Consider the following 19,931-nt stretch of genomic DNA (forward strand, 5'->3'; position numbering starts at 1 on the left):
TAGCGCAGCAGCGAGCTTTTCTCTCCTTCCCTTGCCTCTCCCCCTCCTACTGTTTTCTCTCATTTAATTCCTCAAAGCACTTTGAAGAAGCCATTCATCTGGGAGGTATTGCCTAAAACAAAGTTGTATTGTGTACGTTTGGTCAAAGCAAGATAAGACCTTCCAAGCGGCAGGGCAGTAAAGATGGCTTCTTCAGGTGCTGGCAGCTCTCACAGAGCGCGCAGTGTTTGGGACGTGTTAACCCACTGGCCGGGATTTGCATAGGTACAATACCCCTCTTCACTTTCTGGCAGGTTCTTGGCCTGGAAACTGTTGTATTAAACCTTAGACCAGTATGTTGGCCCGGTAATCAGTATCACACTATTTACTTGGTCTCTCCCCTTTCTCTTTTCGGAGACAATAAACATTTTATGCTTTGTCAGCAGAAGGCAGGCGAGAGCTCACCCTTCGGGGCGTCCCACTCCTCCTGGAAGCTGCAGGCACCCAGTGCTCCAGCAGCTGCCAGCTTTGCCTACACTCTGCAAAGAGCTCACGTCCAGTGCGTGTTCGTGGCATCGAGAAACAAAAGTTTTTGCACTTCGGTCTCTACCAACCTACATGTTGTGAGAGAGACCCAGCCGCCTTTTTACCCAAAAGCTTTGTCCTCAGTAAAATCTGAAGATGTTGCAAGTTTTGTTTGATCATCAAGGAACAGAAGAACTGCCGGACATCTGGAAATCCTGGATGTGAACACCATGCCGGCACAACTCAGCCCTAAGGCACATGCTTAGCAAGACCAACGCTCCCGGGAGGCAGGGGACCAGCCGCACACATGCTGCACAGTCCCTCCATGCACGGGTAGTAAAGCTGATGCCTTCCAAATGCTCTGGATTTGTTGCACGTTTAGAGGACATCTGTGCTGCACAGGCACTGATGGGCTTAGGCTTCCAGCAAATGGCTGAAGGATTTACCTGGTGTGCTGGAAAGCTGAACTTCATGCTGCAGTGGCTGATCTACCAGCATGTGCCCACCGACAGCTATGCCACTGCAGCTGGGACTTAGTGAATCTGTGAAATTTTGGGATTTGATGGTGAGAAAGTCCCGTCTAGTGGTGCAAAGCGGCGTGGTGGTTTGCAGGGATGAGGGAGGTGTTTTCCTGCCTGTTTCTAGAGGATGCCTAGGACTCCACAAGGCAAGCATGGCAGCAGAGACACGGAGTGAGTTCTCGGTGCTCTAAAGTCCCACCTTGTCCTCCAGGAAATTAATATTCTTCCCTTGGGAACCCAGCGTTATTCAACCAAATTCCCCCTTCGGGTTTGGAAATCTTCAGCAGGGAAAGAACCTTAATGCAAAGGACTTAATCTGCAAGTTGCCTTTGCTCAAGCCCTCCCTGCCCATCACCTTGGCTGGACGAGGAAGGCATCGCGTTCATGTGCTGGTTTTTAAATTATTACCTTGCACAGCGCTGTTTGTATTATTTCCACACTTAGCGTTCAGAGGCTGTTCTTCTTGCGCTTATTTACTGTAAAGCAAAGAAAGCCAGGGAAAATGATCTCCAAAGCAAATAGAGCCATGTTTCCATTTGGGAAAACTTAGAGGGAAAGCGCGTGTAGCTAAGCAACAATGCGTGATGGTAAATGGGTCACTTTCCAAGGCATGAATTGCATGTGGATAACTGCAAGGAAAACAACGCCAGCCAACACGCTGCCGACGTTTGAATTCTTGGCCTAAGCGATTAATAAGAAATGAGATGACTCTTCAATACCCCCGAGAGCTCCCTGGGTTGTTATGGGTTTTTTCTCCCGCTTTCGATCTCCACCCAAAACCTTGGGTGGAAGTCTCCATTACTGCAGCTGGGCAGAGCTCTGACTAGGGATGCGTTGCAGCGAGGTTCCCTGGACCCGAAGAGCAATGGGTCAGCTCCACCGCATCCCAGGGAAAGGGATGGGGACAAGGGCATCCCATGGCAGGACTGGGGAGTCAGCCATGAGAAACTTCCTTCTGTTTAGGGCCAGAGTGAAGCCAGCATTCACTCGTGCATTAGCACCGAAGCTTGATCTCAACCTCCCCCCCAGCAGTACACAGGGATGGCTTTGCTCACTTATCCTCCCTGGGAAACTAGATAATCTCTGCTGCAAGAAAAGGGGGGGTGTTTTCTTACCGTGGGGTGACACGTTATGGATATACGAGGGTACTAGTACTAGGATAACACTAACTATGGGATTGTAAAATCATTCGGGAAGCCAGGAACGGGAAAGTTTGCTGGAAGATAAATAGGTGAGGTCATGTTTGGTTGGGGGCATAACATCCACGTCACGTAGCTGCTGTGTCACGGGTGACAGTGCCTGGCTCAGCCGCGGGTGAAGGGTTAGGGAACCCTTCAGGTTTGCGTCCTAGGGCAGGAAAACTGTGTTGGGTTTTTTTTTTATAATAATAACAAATCTACAGAGTTCAAGCTTTGCATTTGCCGAAGTGACCACTCATCTGGGCTTTTCCAGAATTCCTCCTACCGGGAATGGTGCCACCTTCAAACCGGTGCTGGCAATTCAGCCTGAAGGTCACCAAGTGGGATGGCAGCAGAGCAGGGATGAGACCTCGCTTTTCCTAGACGTGCCGTTGACTTCCTCTTCCTGCCGCTTGCATTGCTGGCTGTGATCAAAACATACACTGCTATGTTTATTAAAAAGGAAGAGTTATTGCAGGAAGGTATTGGGATTATTTCTTTCCTCCATGAATAAAGTTCTACAGTTCCTCTTAAAATCAGACGTGAGGAATTTACAGAGTGGTTATTGTACATTCCTTGGGAAAAAAAAAAATCCGAGCAAGTAGTTCCAGTGCATTAAAGCAATGAATAGAGGAAGTGAAAAATATTTTAAATTCCTATACAGTGTTACATTTCAAAAATGTCCTGGTTTAGGACATTGGAATATGGGGGGGGGGCGCCTTTTTCTCTCTCTTTTTTCCCCTCTAATTTAGCTGAACTTGTTACAACTCTCCTTCCATTTTGCTCACCATTTCCAAGCGACTAAATAGAGAGAGGCCTGGAATGATGAGAGATGCGAAGTGCACAAAGGGACCGGAGTGTGGTCTGATAATTCTGTAATTGGAGCTGCTCGAGGCAAAATTTTTTTCAAGCCAGTGTAAATGGGGATCGCTGAAACCCTTAACAATCGGTCTGTCAGGCTGCTTCTTTAATGGATTGCTCTGTTTAACTCTGTTTGTCACTGGCAAGATGACAAGAGAAATTAGTGTACTGGAAAATATAAGGTAACTGGCAGCTCCCCAGCCCGGTTCCATGGCCCCGCAGACCCCGGGGTGCCGCAGCGCCGGAGCCCGGCTCACCGGCTGCTCTGCCACCTCCATGGAGGAGGAGGAGGGGAGTTTGCAACCTCCTGCCCTTCCTAGGGGTAGGAAGACCTGCAAAAATACCCTGCGGCTCTGGGACTGACATAGTGAAGAGTGCGGAGGAGAAGGGAGGTCCCCTCCATGGCTGTGGGGTCCCTGAATTGCCGTGCACAGCTGGCTGCAGGCTGGGATCGGGGTGGGGAGAGCACCTAAGCGTCCTGCCAGGGCCAAGTCACAAACCCTTCATCAGCTGCAAACCAGCTTTGTCTTCTGCTTTTACACCACGGATATTTCTTTTTTTTTTTTAAGCGCTATGGGTTAATGTCAGTCTTCTGGGGGCGTTGGGCGTAGGGTGGGAGCACTCGCCATTAGAGAAGATGCTTCCAGTGTGTGTGAGCGTGAGTGTGCATGAACGCATGTGAGTGCGTGCAAGCGTGCGCTGCTTTGGAGATGCTCCGACACCTCCATTGTTCACAGCCAGCCTCTGAAATTTGGCAGCGACGATGCCCCGAGGCTAGAGATGTACCTTTCGCTTTTCCCATGAAATTCCATTCTGGTTTGGCTGAGTTATTAAAAAAAAAAAAAAAAAAGTTTGAAAATCACCATTTCCCTTCTGCTGCCTACATTCCTCAGGAAAACTTTGGCAGCCTGTCAAAACAATAACTGAACGTGAACTTTCTAAAGAGCTGGCCCGGTGCTGTCTGCCAAAGCAGCAATTCAGCACAGCTCAGCGCGGCGTGTCCTTTCCCTCACCCCCCCGTGCCCACCCCCTCGCACACCCATCCCCGGGCACCCTTCGGCGCAGACGTGTCCACCCCAGACACCAGTGGGCAGAGCACGGGGTTGGCATACGCTGCCCGGCTGCAAAAGCCACACACACCTCCTCTCCCCTCGCAGGAGAGCGGCTTTCCGCTTCCAGCCCTGACCGTTACTCCTGCGATTTTTGGGGCAGAAACGTCTGGAGCAGTGAGGAAAGGCCAGTCCAAACCTTGCTGAGGAATACTTTAGGTCCAGCTGCAATAACCTATGTTGTAGACATTTATTTAAAAGATCTTATTCTTTTTTTTTTTTTTTAATGTTATTTCCTATGTTGAAAGAATGTTGTTTACAATGCAAAGCCAAGTGCTTTTAAGTTAGGAAATGCCTAATGTATGATTCCTTGCAAGCTCAACTCCGTGTGTGTGCATTGTGCTATGACCTTTACGTACGCGAGCCCCTATTTCGACCTCTTTCCTTGTCGTGTGGATGTGGGAGGGAAGAGGGCACGGGCTGCTCTGACAGCTGTAAATAAGACACTTCCTAACATTGAAGTGTTTCATTTGAATGTTTTTGCAGACCGCATATTATTCTTTAATACAGGTTTTTAATGCAATGTATAATTTTCAAACCAAAGCACCCGACCGGCACACTTGCCAGAGTTTTTCCTCACCACAGAAATGCGGCCGCATCTGGGGTGGAGCGAGACAACTGTTTTGCAGCCTATTAGGACATAAAATGACTCTAAAGCACAGAGGAGGCAGCACGGTCCTTGTTAAAAGCACCCATTACATTTCACATGAAGGTGCAGGAGGATGTGGGGAGGGAAACTGCTGCTACTTCACCCCCGCAGAAGTTAATACTCTTAATCTGGTGGCAAATGCTTTGTGGTCCTGGGGTATTTTCAGGGCTCAGATGGTACAATTCAAGGGAAAGATGGTGCTTGCACCATCCCCGTGCGGCCAGCATCACGCTGGCTCAGGAAGACAGGATGAACCTCTGCCTTTCCCACCACTTCTTCTCCTGCCAGCAAGCCCCAGGTTTAGCTTGCAGCGCACTGAGCCGTGCTGAGACCCCAGAGGCAGCGTCTGAGCCAAAGAAGACTAACCCTCCTGCCTTCCCTCAGTCTCTTCGTCACCAGGAGGTGAGAAACAGGCAGAAATAATCCGTTAACTAAACCAAACTGCCATGACTGGTTGTTCTCATGCTGTTACTTGCAAGATGCGGCCGCCCCCGTGGGAAGCTGGCCACCAATTACAGTAGATATTCTACAAATCCTGTTGTCTGTGCAGTGGAAGGCTAGTAATTTTGTGTAGCATTTACTGCTGGCCAGGGAGTTGTCCTTTCCAATATGAACGCAGCTCTACCTTCTACAAGCTCCCCTCCAGCAGGCCCTGAGCTTGTGCTACCGGTGAAGCTCATATTTGGATCTTGGGAGTGGCCAGGAGTCTCCAGCCTGCCCCAAAAATCTCTCATCATTTTAGTGCATTCAGCTGGCAGCACTGTGGATTCAGCCCCCCTCCCTCCTCCACCCCTCCAACTATAAAAGCCTGTTGTGGCCTACATTCAGCTGTCGGATATCACATTATCATGGCTCGGCAAAGAGGAAACCAAGCAGTTTGGCACAAATGGCTTTTCTGTGTTCAGCCTGTTCCAGTGCGGGTCCGTTCGGCTCCTCCTGAAGCACATGGAAGTGCTCAAAACTTCAATATTTAATCTTGCCTTGAAATGCAAATTGTCAGATCCAAGGAAATGAAAGCGAGCAAATGCATGGCCGTCAACGCAGGGATGTCAGGGAGGCAGCAGATGCTGCGTTCGCTTCTTGCCTTTCAGCCTTAGCGTGGGGCACCAGGACCCTTTCTCAAGCACTGTGCCCCCTGCTCAAGCATTGTCATTGTCGCCATTGTTTTATTTCAGTGTTTGAATGTAGCGTTTCCCGGCTTGAGGTGATCTAGTGCTCAGCCAGACCTTGAGCATCCCTGAGCGCCTGGCATGCTCCTGGTTTTGTTTCTGGTCTCCGAGGGCACTGCCGTGATGCTGGATGCTCAGACTTTGTGCCTATGGAGGAGAGACGCACAGGCAGAGGGGATTTTGCAGTGTGTAAGGCAGCGCATGTGCCTCCCTCTCCCCCCCGGCACACACATGCACACAACCGCTTGCCCCTATTGCAAGGCAGGCAGTGTGGTAGGAAAAGGAGCGCCCCATGCATGCGTGTCGGGAGCCAAGTAATCCTAGATATATTATAAGCACAGTTTTGAGAAATAAAAACACATTAATATTCTGTTCTCTCAAGGCATTATCCTCCTGTTTACCATTACACACAATCCTTTGCCTTAAATTGCATCTTTGATTAAAGCAGCAATGAGAGAAACCAGTGCTAATAACAAAATGTATTCTGCTTTAAATCACTAAAGTGAAAACATCAATAAGCTGTAACCATCAGTGCCGCCATGAAAATGAAGGCAACCACCATGGGAAACAGCAAGGATGAAATCCACTTTGCCAGCATAAAAGCCAAGTAATTAGGTCTTATGTGGGTGGAACTTATAATGAGGTGCAGGAAGGGGGAAAATGAATTTCAACCCGAGCCTGCCTCCTCCTTCCCCCCCCCCCGCCCCTGCCAGAGCTGCTAATCCAAGTTTGGGGACTGCGGTAGGGACAGAAGCCCCACTTCTCAGCTCCACAGGGTCTGCAAAGCAGCGTCCACATCTCCACCCGCACCCACCACCCAACCCTTGTGGGGCTGCTCCGCAGCCCTGCCCCACGCACCGTTGGTGGGCCGCGGATGGTTTGTACTCGGTACCAACTTAAATTTCACTGGGGGAGAGGGGTGGGCTTCCAAGGAGGGCATCTCACTTTGAGCAAGCTCAAGCTGATATATTGCATCAGCCCAAGAAGTTTAATTTAAAAATTAGAAAAAGGAATCGTGTCTGGTTATCATGGATTAATCAGAGTTTGTGGATGGGGATATAAAATTAATTTATCTACAGTGAGTTATTTGAATCAAAGCCCTGTGCTCCTCTGCAGCTGTCCATTCCCCAAGGAGCTCTATTACTGGAGCAGCACTGCTCTCAGTTGCTTGCCGTGGAAGTTGTGATACATCAGCAAACTTCAGATCCTCTGCGCCCAGCTCTTACGTTGGGTATAGTCTTTCAGTTATTCCATGTTGCGGTGACCCTCCACTTCACCTAAGCCAGGAGTATGTTTTCAGGAGCTTTCTACCTGGTGCTAGAGCAGGAGAAATTATTCATAATTTTCTCTTCCATGCTTTAAAGTGCAAATAAAGCAGACAACTTCAGTGCTGGGTTTTCTAACGTACCCTGGCATCTCTGCAGCAGATCAAGGTGCTCGTCTGTCCTTGTGCCTGTGACACTGGTTGGAAGTCTCCAGAAAGGGCTTTTAAGGAAAAGGAAATTTATCAACAACTGTCATTTTGCCTTTCTTTAAGGATGCTTCACCACGCTAAGACCGAGGCTGGCTGCCGAGCTGGCTGTATTTCTGCCTCCCGCCGGTGCTTGTGGGCTGTGGGCTCAGGGTCTGGCCGTCGGGATGTGGCTGGCAGGCAGGCTGAGGTTCAGTTTCGGCTGTGTTTGCAGTTCAGATTTATCCCAAAGCTTGTGAGAGGCAGCCATCCAGTTTGGTGCCTTTTCCTCTGCTCCCCCCCCCGCCCCCCGGTTATGTCGCTAGAAGGAGCGTTGGGTTTCCCCAGGGGTCACACTCTAGTTAGCAAATGGTTATGATACCCTCCGAAACACTCAGGTTATTATTTGGAATACACAGAAGGCAGCTGCCAGGGACCTGCAGAAGTAAGGCAGGGGAGGAGAGCCCTTGTTTCTGGCAGCAGCAGCAGGGCAAGCAGCTGGGAGGTGGTGCGGCAGGGGTCGGCCAGCCCAGGCCCCAGCCCGGGATGGGGACAGCGGCTCTACCTGCAAAGGGTCTCCTGGGCCTGGGCCTTGACCGTCTCCCACAGACCCCATCCCCAAAGGGGGACTGGCCCTGGCTGCAGGGCAGCAGATAGGCCCAGCGCTGCGGGGCACCGGCCTGGGGGGGGTGCAGCCCCCCGTCGGTGCGGGCAGGGAGCGTTCCCCCACCGGTAGCGTTGGGGCCGGCTGTCGCGGGGGGCGCAGGGCCCAGCCCGGGGGCGGCCCCGGCTGGGCTGCAGAACCGGGGGCTCCAGGGGGCTCCCGCGCGCCCCCTCAGCCCCTTTCCCCCTCAGCGCTCGCCTTTCTTTGTCCCGCTTAGTAACTGGGGCTCCCAGCCAATCGCCATCGAGCCGGCCGGCTTCGCCGCCAGCTGATTGGGTGAGCCGCCTGGAGCCCTCTGCCAATCCCGGCGCTCGCTGCTCCCTCAGACAAAGACAGCAGCTCTGGCAACGGGGCTCGACTGCCCCCGCCCCCCGCGCGTGCTCCGCGGCAGCAGCCCCTTGGCGACAGGCCAGCCGAGGGACCTACCACCTCCCCTTCTCTCTTCAGAAGGGGGGGGGGGTCGCTAGGAAAAGGCGGCGAGAGGGGCGACCGAAGTGGCGAAAGGGAGCCGGGGAAAAGTTAGGAAAGCAGGGAAACAGATTTTTGTTTTGCGCCAAGCTTCCTTTCTGGGCATGTCTCGCCGGCGTGAAGAGGGACGTTTCCCCCCTCTGCTTTTTTTTTGCCCACCCCCTCCTCTGCCCCGTGGAAGCGCCCGCTCGCACGGCGTGTCCCCCCCCTCCTCCGTCCTTCTCGAAGGGGTTAAAAAGCCGGCGCGAAGCCCCGCCCCCTGGGCCCCTCCCGCGCGGCGCCGGGGGGCGTGGCCTCGTCTTCGGCAAGAGGCGGTTGGCGACGGTTGGGCCCCTCAGAGCCTCTTAAAATGAAACCTAGCGGGGCCGGCCGCGCCGCACAGAGCCCGGGGCTGCGACCTGCCGGAGCCGCCCGGGGCCGCCGCCTGCGCTGCGCGGGGCTGCCAGCTGGGCACGGCGGGCGACGCCGCTGCGGGCTGCCCGCCCAGCGCTGAGCTGAGCTGAGCCGAGCCGAGCCGAGGCGGCGGGGACCGCGGGCCGAGCGGCCCCCAGCGCTGCCCGCCCCGCTCGGGCTCCGCGCCCGCCGTTATTGTTGCCCGCCGCCCCCTCCTTTCTCCTCCGCCGGCGGAAAGAATTCAGCCAGAGACCGAAATCTCCCCTTTTTATCCGCTTCTTCCCACCCCCCGCTTTTGTGTGGGGGTTTTGTTTTGCTTTCAGCACGATGTTTTAAAAATACCCCGAAAATGGCGATTTTTAGAGAGAATTCAGGAAAGTGGCTTTTCTGTGGAAAGGTGTCTTTTTAAACAAAAAGAAGCACTCTCTATATATTATATATATAACTACCTATCTTAGTTCCTGCAAGGCAGCTGCTGAGGTGGCTTGTGTGGTGGGGTTTTTTTAATTAAGTTTAATTTTGCGATTTTTTTTTTTTTTTTTGCTAGAAGTGTTATTTCAGAGAGGGGTGGATTCTTCTCGGCTTTTTTTTTCTTTTTTTTTTTTTGTTCCCCACCCCCTCCCCCCCTTCCATTAAAAGCCGAGAAAGCCAATCTCCTATTTATAAACCTGCCGGGACTTGACTGTCGCGATGTACAACACGGTGTGGGATATGGACCGCGATGACACGGACTGGAGGGAAGTGATGATGCCCTATTCCACTGAGCTGATATTTTACATTGAAATGGACCCTCCAGGTAGGGAGCCGAAGCCTGCGTGCCTGCCTGTGCACCCCTCGCAGCGGGTCGGGGCCGCCCTTCGTTCCTGCCTTCTCTCCCCTGCCCGTCCTCCCTGCTCCTTGCAGACTTTTCCCGTTTGAAAACGGAGGGGGAGTCTGCAGAGGGGGAGGGGGGGGGGGAAATCTGTAGTTAAACTTCGATGCCTGCGTAAACTTTTCAGGGACTTGAACCCGCTGTCTCCTGGGCAAAAGTATTTTAATACTGTTTTTTTGGGGGGGTGGGAGGATAACTGCAATTTATGGTGTCTTTTGGGAGGTGGAAGGAGGCAGGAGAAGGAGAGCTGCTCGCAGCCCCTCTCCCCAGTCTCCTTTTTTTAAGCCTTTATTGAAAACCGTATATTTCGGCTGTATTCACTTCTAGAGGAGCGTTTTTATTAGCCTCCTCACCTGTGTGCCTTTATGTGCCTGTAACACTTTGATGGTAGTGATTTACCTACCTCCATTCAGCTCCAGTTTAATCGCTTTTACAGTCTCTGAGACCCTTTTCTCGCCAGCTCTCTTCCAGCATTGACAGATGAGGTGTGTGTTGTCGCTGGGTTTTGGTGCTGGGAGGAGAATACTTGGGAACAGGCTGGAAAACGTCCCTTGAGGCACTGTTACTTTGATAATGCTTAATAACCTTGTTCAGAAGGGTTTGGTGCAACTTTTTTTTCCCCATGGATTGTCAGTGCTGAAAATGAAGAAATGCGTTGTCCCTTGCGTGCCTGAAGTTTTTAGATGGGACAGAAAGTTTCTTTTGTATCTGAAGAGTGAGGGAAGGCTTACAAGGAGAAGAGGTTGAGTCTTTCTTTGATGATGAATTAAAGTAAGCATAAATGGGCACCGGTGAAACCATATCTATACCTGTAAGAGTCTTAACAGGCTGAGAGCAGTAAGGTAATTGAAGGGCCTTTATATTCTCAGGTCTCTGATCTGTACAGCCAGAAGGTACAGTAAAATATGCATCAAAAATCTTAGCCTGCGGAGAAATTGATAGCAAATAAGTGTTTCTAAGTGGTATCTTCTGTGTGGCATGTACTGTTAGACTTTCGAAATGTGCTTTGCAATCTGTGCCTGAATTGTGGCTTGTATCTCCAAGTGTGGTTTAGTCTCTTTGTTTCAGCACAGTGAGCTCTTTTTTTCTCTCCTTAGGTATGTGGTACTTTAATTAAAAGAGGAGGAGGAGGTGATCATCCTGAGATTTTTGGATCTCAAGGACCTGTACACTCTTCCTCTGGTAACTCTCATGCTTTAAAAATTGGACAGATCTCTCAGACGCACAATACTGGCCACTACTCATTAAATTCTTGCATAGCTGACACTACCTATTTTTAGATGTTACTCCTGAAAGTGTAAAGTTCAGTCAAATCTGTTTGTTTCTGTGAATTTCAGAGGGTATCTTTCTTGTAAATGCTTTTGATTTTAACTATTCATGAGGTTAGTATTTGTATTTGCTTGTATCAAGCAAACAAAAACCGGAGTTCCATTGTAGGTGACTTAAAACAATTGGTGTGGGGGTTTTTATTAAAAAAAATAAAACCCCTTGAATGGCTTAGTGCAAGGAGGCTGCTGAAAGGGGCTGGCCTAACTGAACTGGTCGGAAAACAACTTTCCAATATTTCTGTAGGAATTCGGCCATGCAGCCTTATGAAGTTTACATCAAGAAGCAGCACTTCTGTCATTAATAATGCCAATATTTCCATCATTGAAGCCCTATTGTCAGGGATCAAGGCTCTGCGCAGTCCAAACACCAGTTAGCAAAAGGACTTAATGTTACATGCTGATCCCTGAAGTGTTCAGTAACTTTATCTTTCATATTTTTAAACTAGAAAAGCCAGAGCTGGAAATGATGCATGGGATGATCCCCATGTGTATGTCTTGATTTCATAGAACTATAACTTTTAAATTGCAGGGGGAGGGAGGGAGAGCGTGGTGGAGGTGGTCTGCTTTTTCCTCATCCAGAGGTGGGGTGCAAAAGCGTTTTCTGGTCTGGGATGATAGGTCATCCCTAAGGGGAGCGTGGAGGAATTTATTTGGAAGACTTAAACACTCGGCATGCCTTGGGATAAAGTCACTGCATTTGCACCCGGTAACAACCACAACTCCATTTGGCCCGCTTCCAACAAAAATTTGTGAAGGTTTTCAGTATATCATTCCCCTGCGCAGTGACTGGAGTTCCTGAGCAGCTGAATGGTGGCAATATGTTTTCTGAGCAGCACACAAACTAACAATATGCAGCGAGTGTCCCCGCTGCCAAAGGAGGCAGCACTGTCTTTTGTTCACAGAACTTGCATGAAGAGATCCCTGGTTGGTCTTTATGCTGCAGGAATGGGCATCTACTGATACTGGGAGCCAAGTGTCTCAAATCACGCATGGCTGCTCGTGATTACCTTTTAGTGTGTCTAAACTTCAGGCAGAAGACAAAAGCAAGGTGAACATAATGTGCGGTGTCACCCGTAACCTCGAAGTCAAGGGTGGAGATACTGTTTCTTGTTAAGGGCCAGTAGACCTTTAATTTATCTTGGCAGGCTGTCTTAATACCCACCTTAGTGTTGCCCAATAATAATGCAGAAATAAAATGCTGTGATGGCAGGCAGCCTGCGGTGCAGCTGTAGCTTCTGTCAGGCCTCGGTGCACCTGCACCAGCTTATCAGTGTGCTTGTGTTTTCTGTCCGGGGTTGTAGGTGTAAATGGATGCTCAGAGCAGGTCCTGAAGCCTCTCTGCTAGAAGGCTTGCTCAAAAGTTCAAAAATAATAATAAAGTTGATGCCTCTCTCACACAGGAGTTTTTTCCAACTCCAGCAGAGGCAGGGTCAGGCAACAAGGGATTGCTAGCTTTCTGCTAGCTTTTAATTCATCCTAAACATAGGAGTGGGACAGTTTTCCTAAATAGAGCAGTGGAACTGGGGATTCAGTTCTGCCAGCCTTGCAAAGCATGCCTTACAGCACTACAACTAATACAGGAGCAACAGTGGTGACAACTAGCAGGGTGACTCCTGTTACCGAATTTTTTTTTGTCTGCAAACAGAGGACTTGTGGGTGATGTGATGGTTGGAGGCCATCTTGGGCATAGCAATCATGAAATGATAGAGTTTTCAATTCTTGGAGAAGTAAGGAGGGGGGTCAGCAGAACTGGTACCTTGGACTTCCAGAGGGCAGACTTTGGTCTGTTTAGGAGACTGGTTGACAGAGTCCCCTGGGAGGCAGTCCTGAAGGGCAAAGGAGTCCAGGAAGGCTCAACATTCTTCAAGAGGGAAAACTTAAAGGTGCAGGAGCAGGCCGTCCCCATGTGCCGAAAGACAAGCTGGCAGGGAAGAAGATTGGCCTGGCTGAACAGAGAGCTTTGGCTGGAACTCAGGAAAAAAAGGAGAGTTTATGACCTTTGGAAGAAGGGGCAGGCAACTCAAGAGGACTACCAGGATGTCATGAGGTTATACAGGGAGAAAATTAGAAGGGCCAAAGCCCGACTAGAACTTAATCTGGCTACTGCCATAAAAGACAATTAAAAATGTTTCTATAAGTACATTAGCAACAAAAGGAGGGCTAAGAAGAATCTCCCATCTTTTATTTGATGTGGGGGGAAACATAGTGACAAAGGCTGAGGTACTTTAAAGTCTGAGGCAAAGAAGGCATTAATAGTAAGACCAGTTGTTCTCTGGGTACCCAGCCCCCTGAGCTGGAAGACAGGGACAGGGAGCAGAATGAAGCCCCCATAATCCAAAGGGAAATGTTTAGTGACCTGCTACACCACTTAGACACACACACAAGTCTATGGGGCTGGATGGGATCCACCCGAGGGTACTGAGGGAGCTGGTAGAAGTGCTCGCCAAGCTGCTTTCAATCCTTTATCAGGAGTCCTGGCTAACTGGGGAGAACCCCATTGACTGGAGGTTAGCAAATGTGACACCCATCTACAAGAAGGGCCAGGAGGATGATCCGGGGAACTACAGGCCTATCAGTCTGACCGCGGTGCTGGGGAAGGTTATGGAGCAGATCATCCTGAGTGCCATCACGTGGCATGTACAGGACAACCAGGTGATCAGGCCCAGTCAGCATGGGTTGATGAAAGGCAGGTCCTGCTTGGCTAACCTGATCTCCTTCTATGACAAGGTGGCCCGCTTAGTCGATGAGGGAAAGGCTGTGGATGTTGTCTACCTAGACTTTAGTAAACCCTTTGACAGTTTCCCACAGCATTCTCCTGGATAAACTGGCTGCTCATGGCTTGGATGGGCATACGCTTCGCTGGATAAAACACTGGCTGGATGGCTGGGCCCAAAGAGTGGTGGTGAATGGAGTTAAATCCAGTTGGCGGCCGGTCACAAGTGGTGTTCCCCAGGGCTCAGTACTGGGGCCATTTCTGTTTAATATCTTCATCAACGATCTGGATGAGGGGATCAAGTGCGCCCTCAGTAAGTTTGCAGACAACACCAAGTTGTGCAGGAGTGTTGATCTCCTTGAGGGTAGGAAGGCTCTGCAGAGGGACCTGGACAGGCTGGATTGATGGTCTGGGGCCAACTGTGGGAGGTTCAACAAGGCCAAGTGCCGGCTCCTGCACTTGGGTCACAACAACCCCGTGCAACGCTACAGGCCTGGGGAAGAGTGGCTGGAAAGCTGCCTGGTGGAAAAGGACCTGGGGATGGTGGTCAATAGATGGCTGAATATGAGCCAGCAGTGTGCCCAGGTGGCCAAGAAGGCCAATGGCATCCTGGCTTGTATCAGAAATAGTGTGGCCAGCAGGACTAGGGAAGTGATCGTCCCCCTGTACTCGGCACTGGTGAGGCCGCACCTCTAATACTGTGTTCAGTTTTGGGCCCCTCACTACAAGAGAGACATTGAGGTGCTGGATCGTGTCCAGAGAAGGGCAGCAAAGCTGGTGAAGGGTCTAGAGCACAAGTCTGATGAGGAACGGCTGAGGGAACTGGGGTTGTTTAGCCTGGAGAAAAGGAGGCTGAGGGGAGACCTTATCGCTCTCTACAGCTACCTGAAAGGAGGTTGTAGCAAGGTGGGTGTCAGTCTCTTCTCCCAAGTAGCAAGCCATAGGACAAAAGGAAATGACCTCAAGTTGCACCAGGGCAGGTTTAGACTGGATATTAGGAAACATTTCTTCACCGAAAGGGTTGTGCAGCATTGGAACAGGCTGCCCAGGGAAGTGGTGGAGTCACTGTCCCTGGAGGTATTTAAAAGACGTGTAGATGTGGTGCTTAGGGACATGGTTTAGTGGTGGACTTGGCAGTGCCAGGTTAACAGTTGGACTTGATGATCTTAAAGGTCTTTTCCAACCTAAACCATTCTATGGTTCTATAATGCTTTTTGCTTCTGCTTGCATGGCTTTTGGCATAATAAAGTGTATCGCTGGCATAAGGTAGGATCTCTATGTGGCAAATAATACTAGGTGCAACTAGATAACTTTCAGTGTCTAAAGACAAAACTGGAACTATCAGTTGCATATAGCTAACATAGTAGTTTCTAAACTTTCTAAGCAGGATTAATTTAGAGTATTATGGCCATAGTGGCATCATATGCTGGTTCTGGTATTAGGAAACTGGCTGTCAGTGGTTCACTCGCATGTTTGTTCTTGCTGTGGGTCTTGCTGTCTGAAAAGACAAGGAAATAGGTTACTGGATTGAATTTAGTTTTTATTTAATGACATCTGTTCAGGTCTGCAAAAAGTTTTTACTGCCATAAGTTAAGTTTTTGAATGGAGGATGTTGAATTGACTGCAAAAGTTGCCAGAGTACCTAAAGCATAACTACCTGTGTATTGCCTTGCTTCTAATAAGTAGGACTAAGTAATGTCTTTCCCTCTGTAGATCTGGGATATATTATCAGTTGTGTCAATGATAAAATGTGTAATCACTGAATACATCTTGTCACAGTTGGATGAAAATCAGTAAGAGTGTTCCACTGGGATTTCAGACACAGATGTCAGCAAAGATATTTGGCTCAACTACAAATTAGAGGTTAGTTTCATTTGTGTGGATTATGAAGAAAACCACAAGTTTAAAGTAGGCTTACTAATGCAGAATGGGATCTGTCTATTTATGAGCAGATAATAGAATAAGTGTTTGTCCTAAAGCTATATGAAAGCTACCTTTTTGAAGCCTGTTAGGCCCAAATATGACCAACCGCATTTATAACTTGATCCAACAGTCTTTCAAGAATATTACTCTTCCTTGCCTCATGTGCTGAGACAGGCTGTAACAATGCTGCTGTTACAAAATCTTTTAATAATTGGGGGGGGTGTGTGTGTGTGTGTGTGCAGCAATAATCTATAGGCTGCTCAGTTTAGTCTACCTTGCAAAAGCAGCACTGCCATTGTATGAGAGAGACAAGTATTCAAGGGAAAAGTGTATTTATTCATTACAGTTTCTATTTTCTTCTCATATATAATTTGACAACCCTTGTTTTAGGGGAGAGATACTATAATTGTAATTTGGAAAACATAGGGTTCTACTCTCAAGGGCAGTGTTTACTCGGATACCAGTCCTGCTGTATCATTATCAATGTTATAGTGGAAACTGAATGTGGCTTCTCAAATGGGGTTTGTGGTATGCAGTAGCCAGATGTAGGTGAACACTGCATGTCCATGCCTGACTAGTTTTCCAGTGGGAGAACAGATGCAAATTTTAATAGCATTGTCAGTATTGTCCTTCAGCTTATCTGAGCTGACTCCAGAAGCTTATCAAAGAAAAGTTCTTCTCTTACAAATCTTAAAAAAAAAAAAAAGTATTTCTACTAGTGCATGTAACCAAGACAGCAGCACTGTAGCAGCGACCGTAGTCTTTGCAAATTCAAGTCTTGCTGAAAGTCATGTTTCCAAAAAAGCAGATGTTGGGAGTTGAGAGTTTCCTTATTACATAAGGGAAGTTTGTGCAGACTGTTTTGGGGTAGAGCAGGGAATAAATAAGGCTCAGTCACTTGTATTCTGCATATCCTGGAAAATAGTTTGATTTGGAGTCTCAGCTCCAAATGAGGACAGTGATGTGAAATGCTTGTATTCTGTTCTTGTTACACCTAGATTTCTCTACTGGCCTTGTCATTGAATGACTGCTGCAACCACTTTTTATTTCTGATTGCATTTTCAGGCTTGCTTTTGCATTCCTTGCATTTGGTTTTCATTTTGATGGCTCTAACTGTTAAAGAATATCACTCATCAGCTTTCAATTAAACACATGAACACAAAAAATAGCATCATTAATATAAAGTGAAATGATGTTTGGCTTGAGATGGGAGAGCCTGCTTTAAAAGGCTGACATTTTTGTTTATCAGTAGGCTTTCAGATGATGTAGAAATAGTTGGGGAGGGAAAGCTTGCAGAAGGGAGTTGTTCAGCTCTGTGTTCTGTAAAGCTGTAGGTTTATGCAAACTAAAACATGGGAGAACGTTCTGAGAAGAAACCAAACTCTTCACCATGTGTTTAAAGTTAAAACCTGCAGCAACTGTTGCTTCTGCAGTTGTTGTTCCAAACAATTTTGTGTATTGCATGATGCCTATACCTGACAGGAGTTAATCACTGTGTTGCTTCCTTCTGCCTCACCTGCTTAAAAGGAGAAGACTTCTCAGAGTTTCCTTTGGGGAATATTGTTTTCCCAAGCAGCAGAGTTGACTTCTGTCTTTGCCATTGCCTGCGTGATAGCTTATTCCAGAATGAAGCTATTCGGGCTTATCTTTGCTCTACAGCTTAGGAAAACAGAGGCATAGCTGGTCATACACATCTGCACCCAGTACTAAAAGCAGTTGGGTGCCTTACATCATCTCTGTTGGTTGTTTAGTGAGTCACTTTTTGGGCAGAGAACTAGAGAACACTGGAAACAGCAGCATAAAGAATACTTTTATCAGCATTCCCTGTATGTTTTAAAGCTTAGGCTTTATTATTGTCAAAAAGACTGTTAACTGTGTTGAAACGGGTTGCTGTAAAACTTTGGCCTCATCAAAGCAATAGATGTGTTCTAGCTGGATTTTTGGAGACTCATTTTCATAAAGTGGGTTGCTGAGTAATGCTTAAAGAACAGTCTCTGCTCGTGTACTAAATGCCCCTATGGAAATGAGTCAGACTTTCTTTTTTTTTCTTGCTTTTTATCACATTTCTTCTGACAGGTTAAAATCTGCACAATAGCTAAGTAAGCAAGAATTTGCCTCTCCACATAATCTAAACTACAGCATATGAACTGGTGCTGCATCCCCAAACAATGTGAGTGGATGTTACCTCTTTAGAAGATATTTTCATTGTCCTTCATCTTTGCTGTGTCCTCCACTCAATAGACAAAGATTTTGCAATGTTTCAGTGAATGTATTCTGCTACCTTAAGTTCTTCTAGTTCTTTTGAAGAAAAGTGGCTATATACAGGGAGTTTTATAAGAATTCATACAGTTCAAAAGAAGCAAAGTGCAAGTGGTGCCTGTTGTAGCCCTTTCCAAAAAGGACCCCAGCTGCCCTGCTGGACACTGACCAACTGTCTGGTGAATCCTGATGCCGAAGCACAATGCGCTCTGGAGCATTCCTGTGGCTGAACAGGATCCAGGTTCTTCTCTGGCTTTGCATGTGGTGGCACACTTGAGATGGCTACCTTCCATCCAGTGCTCTTTGAAAAAGGAGATTAAATACTTCAACTGCTTCAACCTGTGACTGTTTCCAACATTCGCCCAGACTCTCTGCCAGTTTGTGAATTGGAAAAATGTTATTTTAATGGTAGTTCATAGGAATATTACTTCTTCTAAAATCAGATATCCCTGAAGCTGACGCATGGTTATTTAGGAAAGGCTTGAAAAACGTCATGTTTCTCAGCACAAAAATTTGTGGGTTTGGACAAATAAAAAAAAAACACCCCATAAATCCATATCCCCTTCATCTTGTTTGTTCTTTCACTACAGAATAACTTGAGCTTTGGTTTGGTGTCACTTTGGGACTCTTGTACATTAGATCAGTTTTCTCCTTCCAAACATAAACCTCCTATTTCCTCCTGTTAGCTACTACTTACTCTCTGTTACTTTCCTCCTCTTCCCCATGAAAGAAAAAAATCCACAGAATCCACAGGAGCCATTTTTTTCAGGGTTTTTACCTTCTGTAGCCTCATCCTAAATTTCAGCCTCTGTAGTCCGTAAAATCTGATGCTGCACATGATCATCTTTGCTTTTGGAGGAATTCTTTCCTTCCTTGCATCCCTCCCCTCAAAAAACCCAAACAAAAACCCCTGAAACCAGAGCTGCTGCAATGGAGCTAGAGAAAAATTGCTGTAATGAGGGAACACAGCCCACTGTTCGGGTGTGTTTTTCTTTGAGTGTGAGCAGTAGGCCTTACACTCCAACACCTGCCCCAGGAAAATGTTTTAGAGGTGAGATGGATGAGAAGTTCATTGGCAGTATTGTGTATGTAAGTTCTGTTGTCTGTTACAACCTGAATTTGTACATTGCAGTTAAATTTCCCAGGCTGTCTGTACTCATGCTGCACTGCCCTGTATAGTCATCTTGGGGACATTATAGGAATCTAGATTGTTGGCCCTCCGAGGAGCTGCTCCCAAGTGTCAAATTAGAAGTCTTCGGTGTTTGTGGCATCTTTACTCTGATTCGTTTCCTGTCTCCAAAAGTTGTCTCTCGAAGGATACAAGGAAGTTTGAATCAATGAGGTGAATGTTTAAGATCCTTCCCCTTTCAAAGGGTACAGTACAGCCTCACTGATAAGTTTTGGAACAGTGAAAGAAGTCAAACTGCTGCTGTGAAATGGATTTCATTAAAATATTGTGAAGATCACAGTGTACTTGAGTGAGGAGATTGAATCAATTTGTTTTGTTACGCCTTGAGATCTCAGCACGAGCAATGGCTGTGCAGTCTGAGCCTGGCTAGGCTACTCCATGCCTGCTCTGAATCTCAGCTTCTGGTGAGGCCACTGCGTAGGACTGCATGGGTTGGGACTTCTGCCTCAGTGGAACTTCCTTCAAGATCAGGGTTCTTAGAAAAGATGATGCATGACACAACGTACAGCAGTTTTCCTCTGAATACTTTTCTACCTTCAGATTTCTTCTCGAGTGTTGATTTGAAATGCACCTTTTGATCTTGATTTAGATGGCGCTCTGGCAATTTAGGCGGTGTTGAAATAGTCTAATTTGGTAACTAGAAAATAGTTTGACACAGCACAAGGACAGGTACTGTATGAGG

At 47.9% G+C, this 19,931-nt stretch overlaps 2 protein-coding genes and 1 long non-coding RNA gene across 3 annotated transcripts in view; 2 read left to right on the forward strand and 1 right to left on the reverse strand.

Moving 5' to 3' along the window:
- LOC140653909 (phosphatidylinositol 3-kinase regulatory subunit alpha-like) overlaps positions 1 to 2,595 on the forward strand; it is a 43,280-nt gene extending 40,685 nt beyond the window's left edge. The window contains exon 8 of the mRNA XM_072866629.1: positions 2,478 to 2,595. Within this exon, the coding sequence (XP_072722730.1) occupies positions 2,478 to 2,587 (110 nt within the window). The 3' untranslated portion in view covers positions 2,588 to 2,595. The remainder of the gene's footprint in view (positions 1 to 2,477) is intronic.
- Positions 2,596 to 6,983: 4,388 nt separating this feature from the next.
- On the reverse strand, positions 6,984 to 8,282 carry LOC140653910 (uncharacterized). The gene is made up of 3 exons (XR_012043275.1): positions 8,007 to 8,282; positions 7,400 to 7,476; positions 6,984 to 7,308 (listed from the first exon to the last, which is right to left on the reverse strand). It is a non-coding gene; the product is annotated as an uncharacterized lncRNA (long non-coding RNA).
- Positions 8,283 to 8,892: 610 nt separating this feature from the next.
- Positions 8,893 to 19,931, forward strand: part of PIK3R3 (phosphoinositide-3-kinase regulatory subunit 3) — a 36,083-nt gene continuing 25,044 nt past the window's right edge. The window contains exon 1 of the mRNA XM_072866627.1: positions 8,893 to 9,762. Coding sequence (XP_072722728.1) covers positions 9,657 to 9,762 — 106 coding nt within the window. The 5' untranslated portion in view covers positions 8,893 to 9,656. The remainder of the gene's footprint in view (positions 9,763 to 19,931) is intronic.

The sequence above is a fragment of the Ciconia boyciana genome, chromosome 7 (genome assembly GCF_034638445.1).
Source record: "Ciconia boyciana chromosome 7, ASM3463844v1, whole genome shotgun sequence".
Classification (NCBI taxonomy): Eukaryota; Metazoa; Chordata; class Aves; order Ciconiiformes; family Ciconiidae; genus Ciconia; species Ciconia boyciana.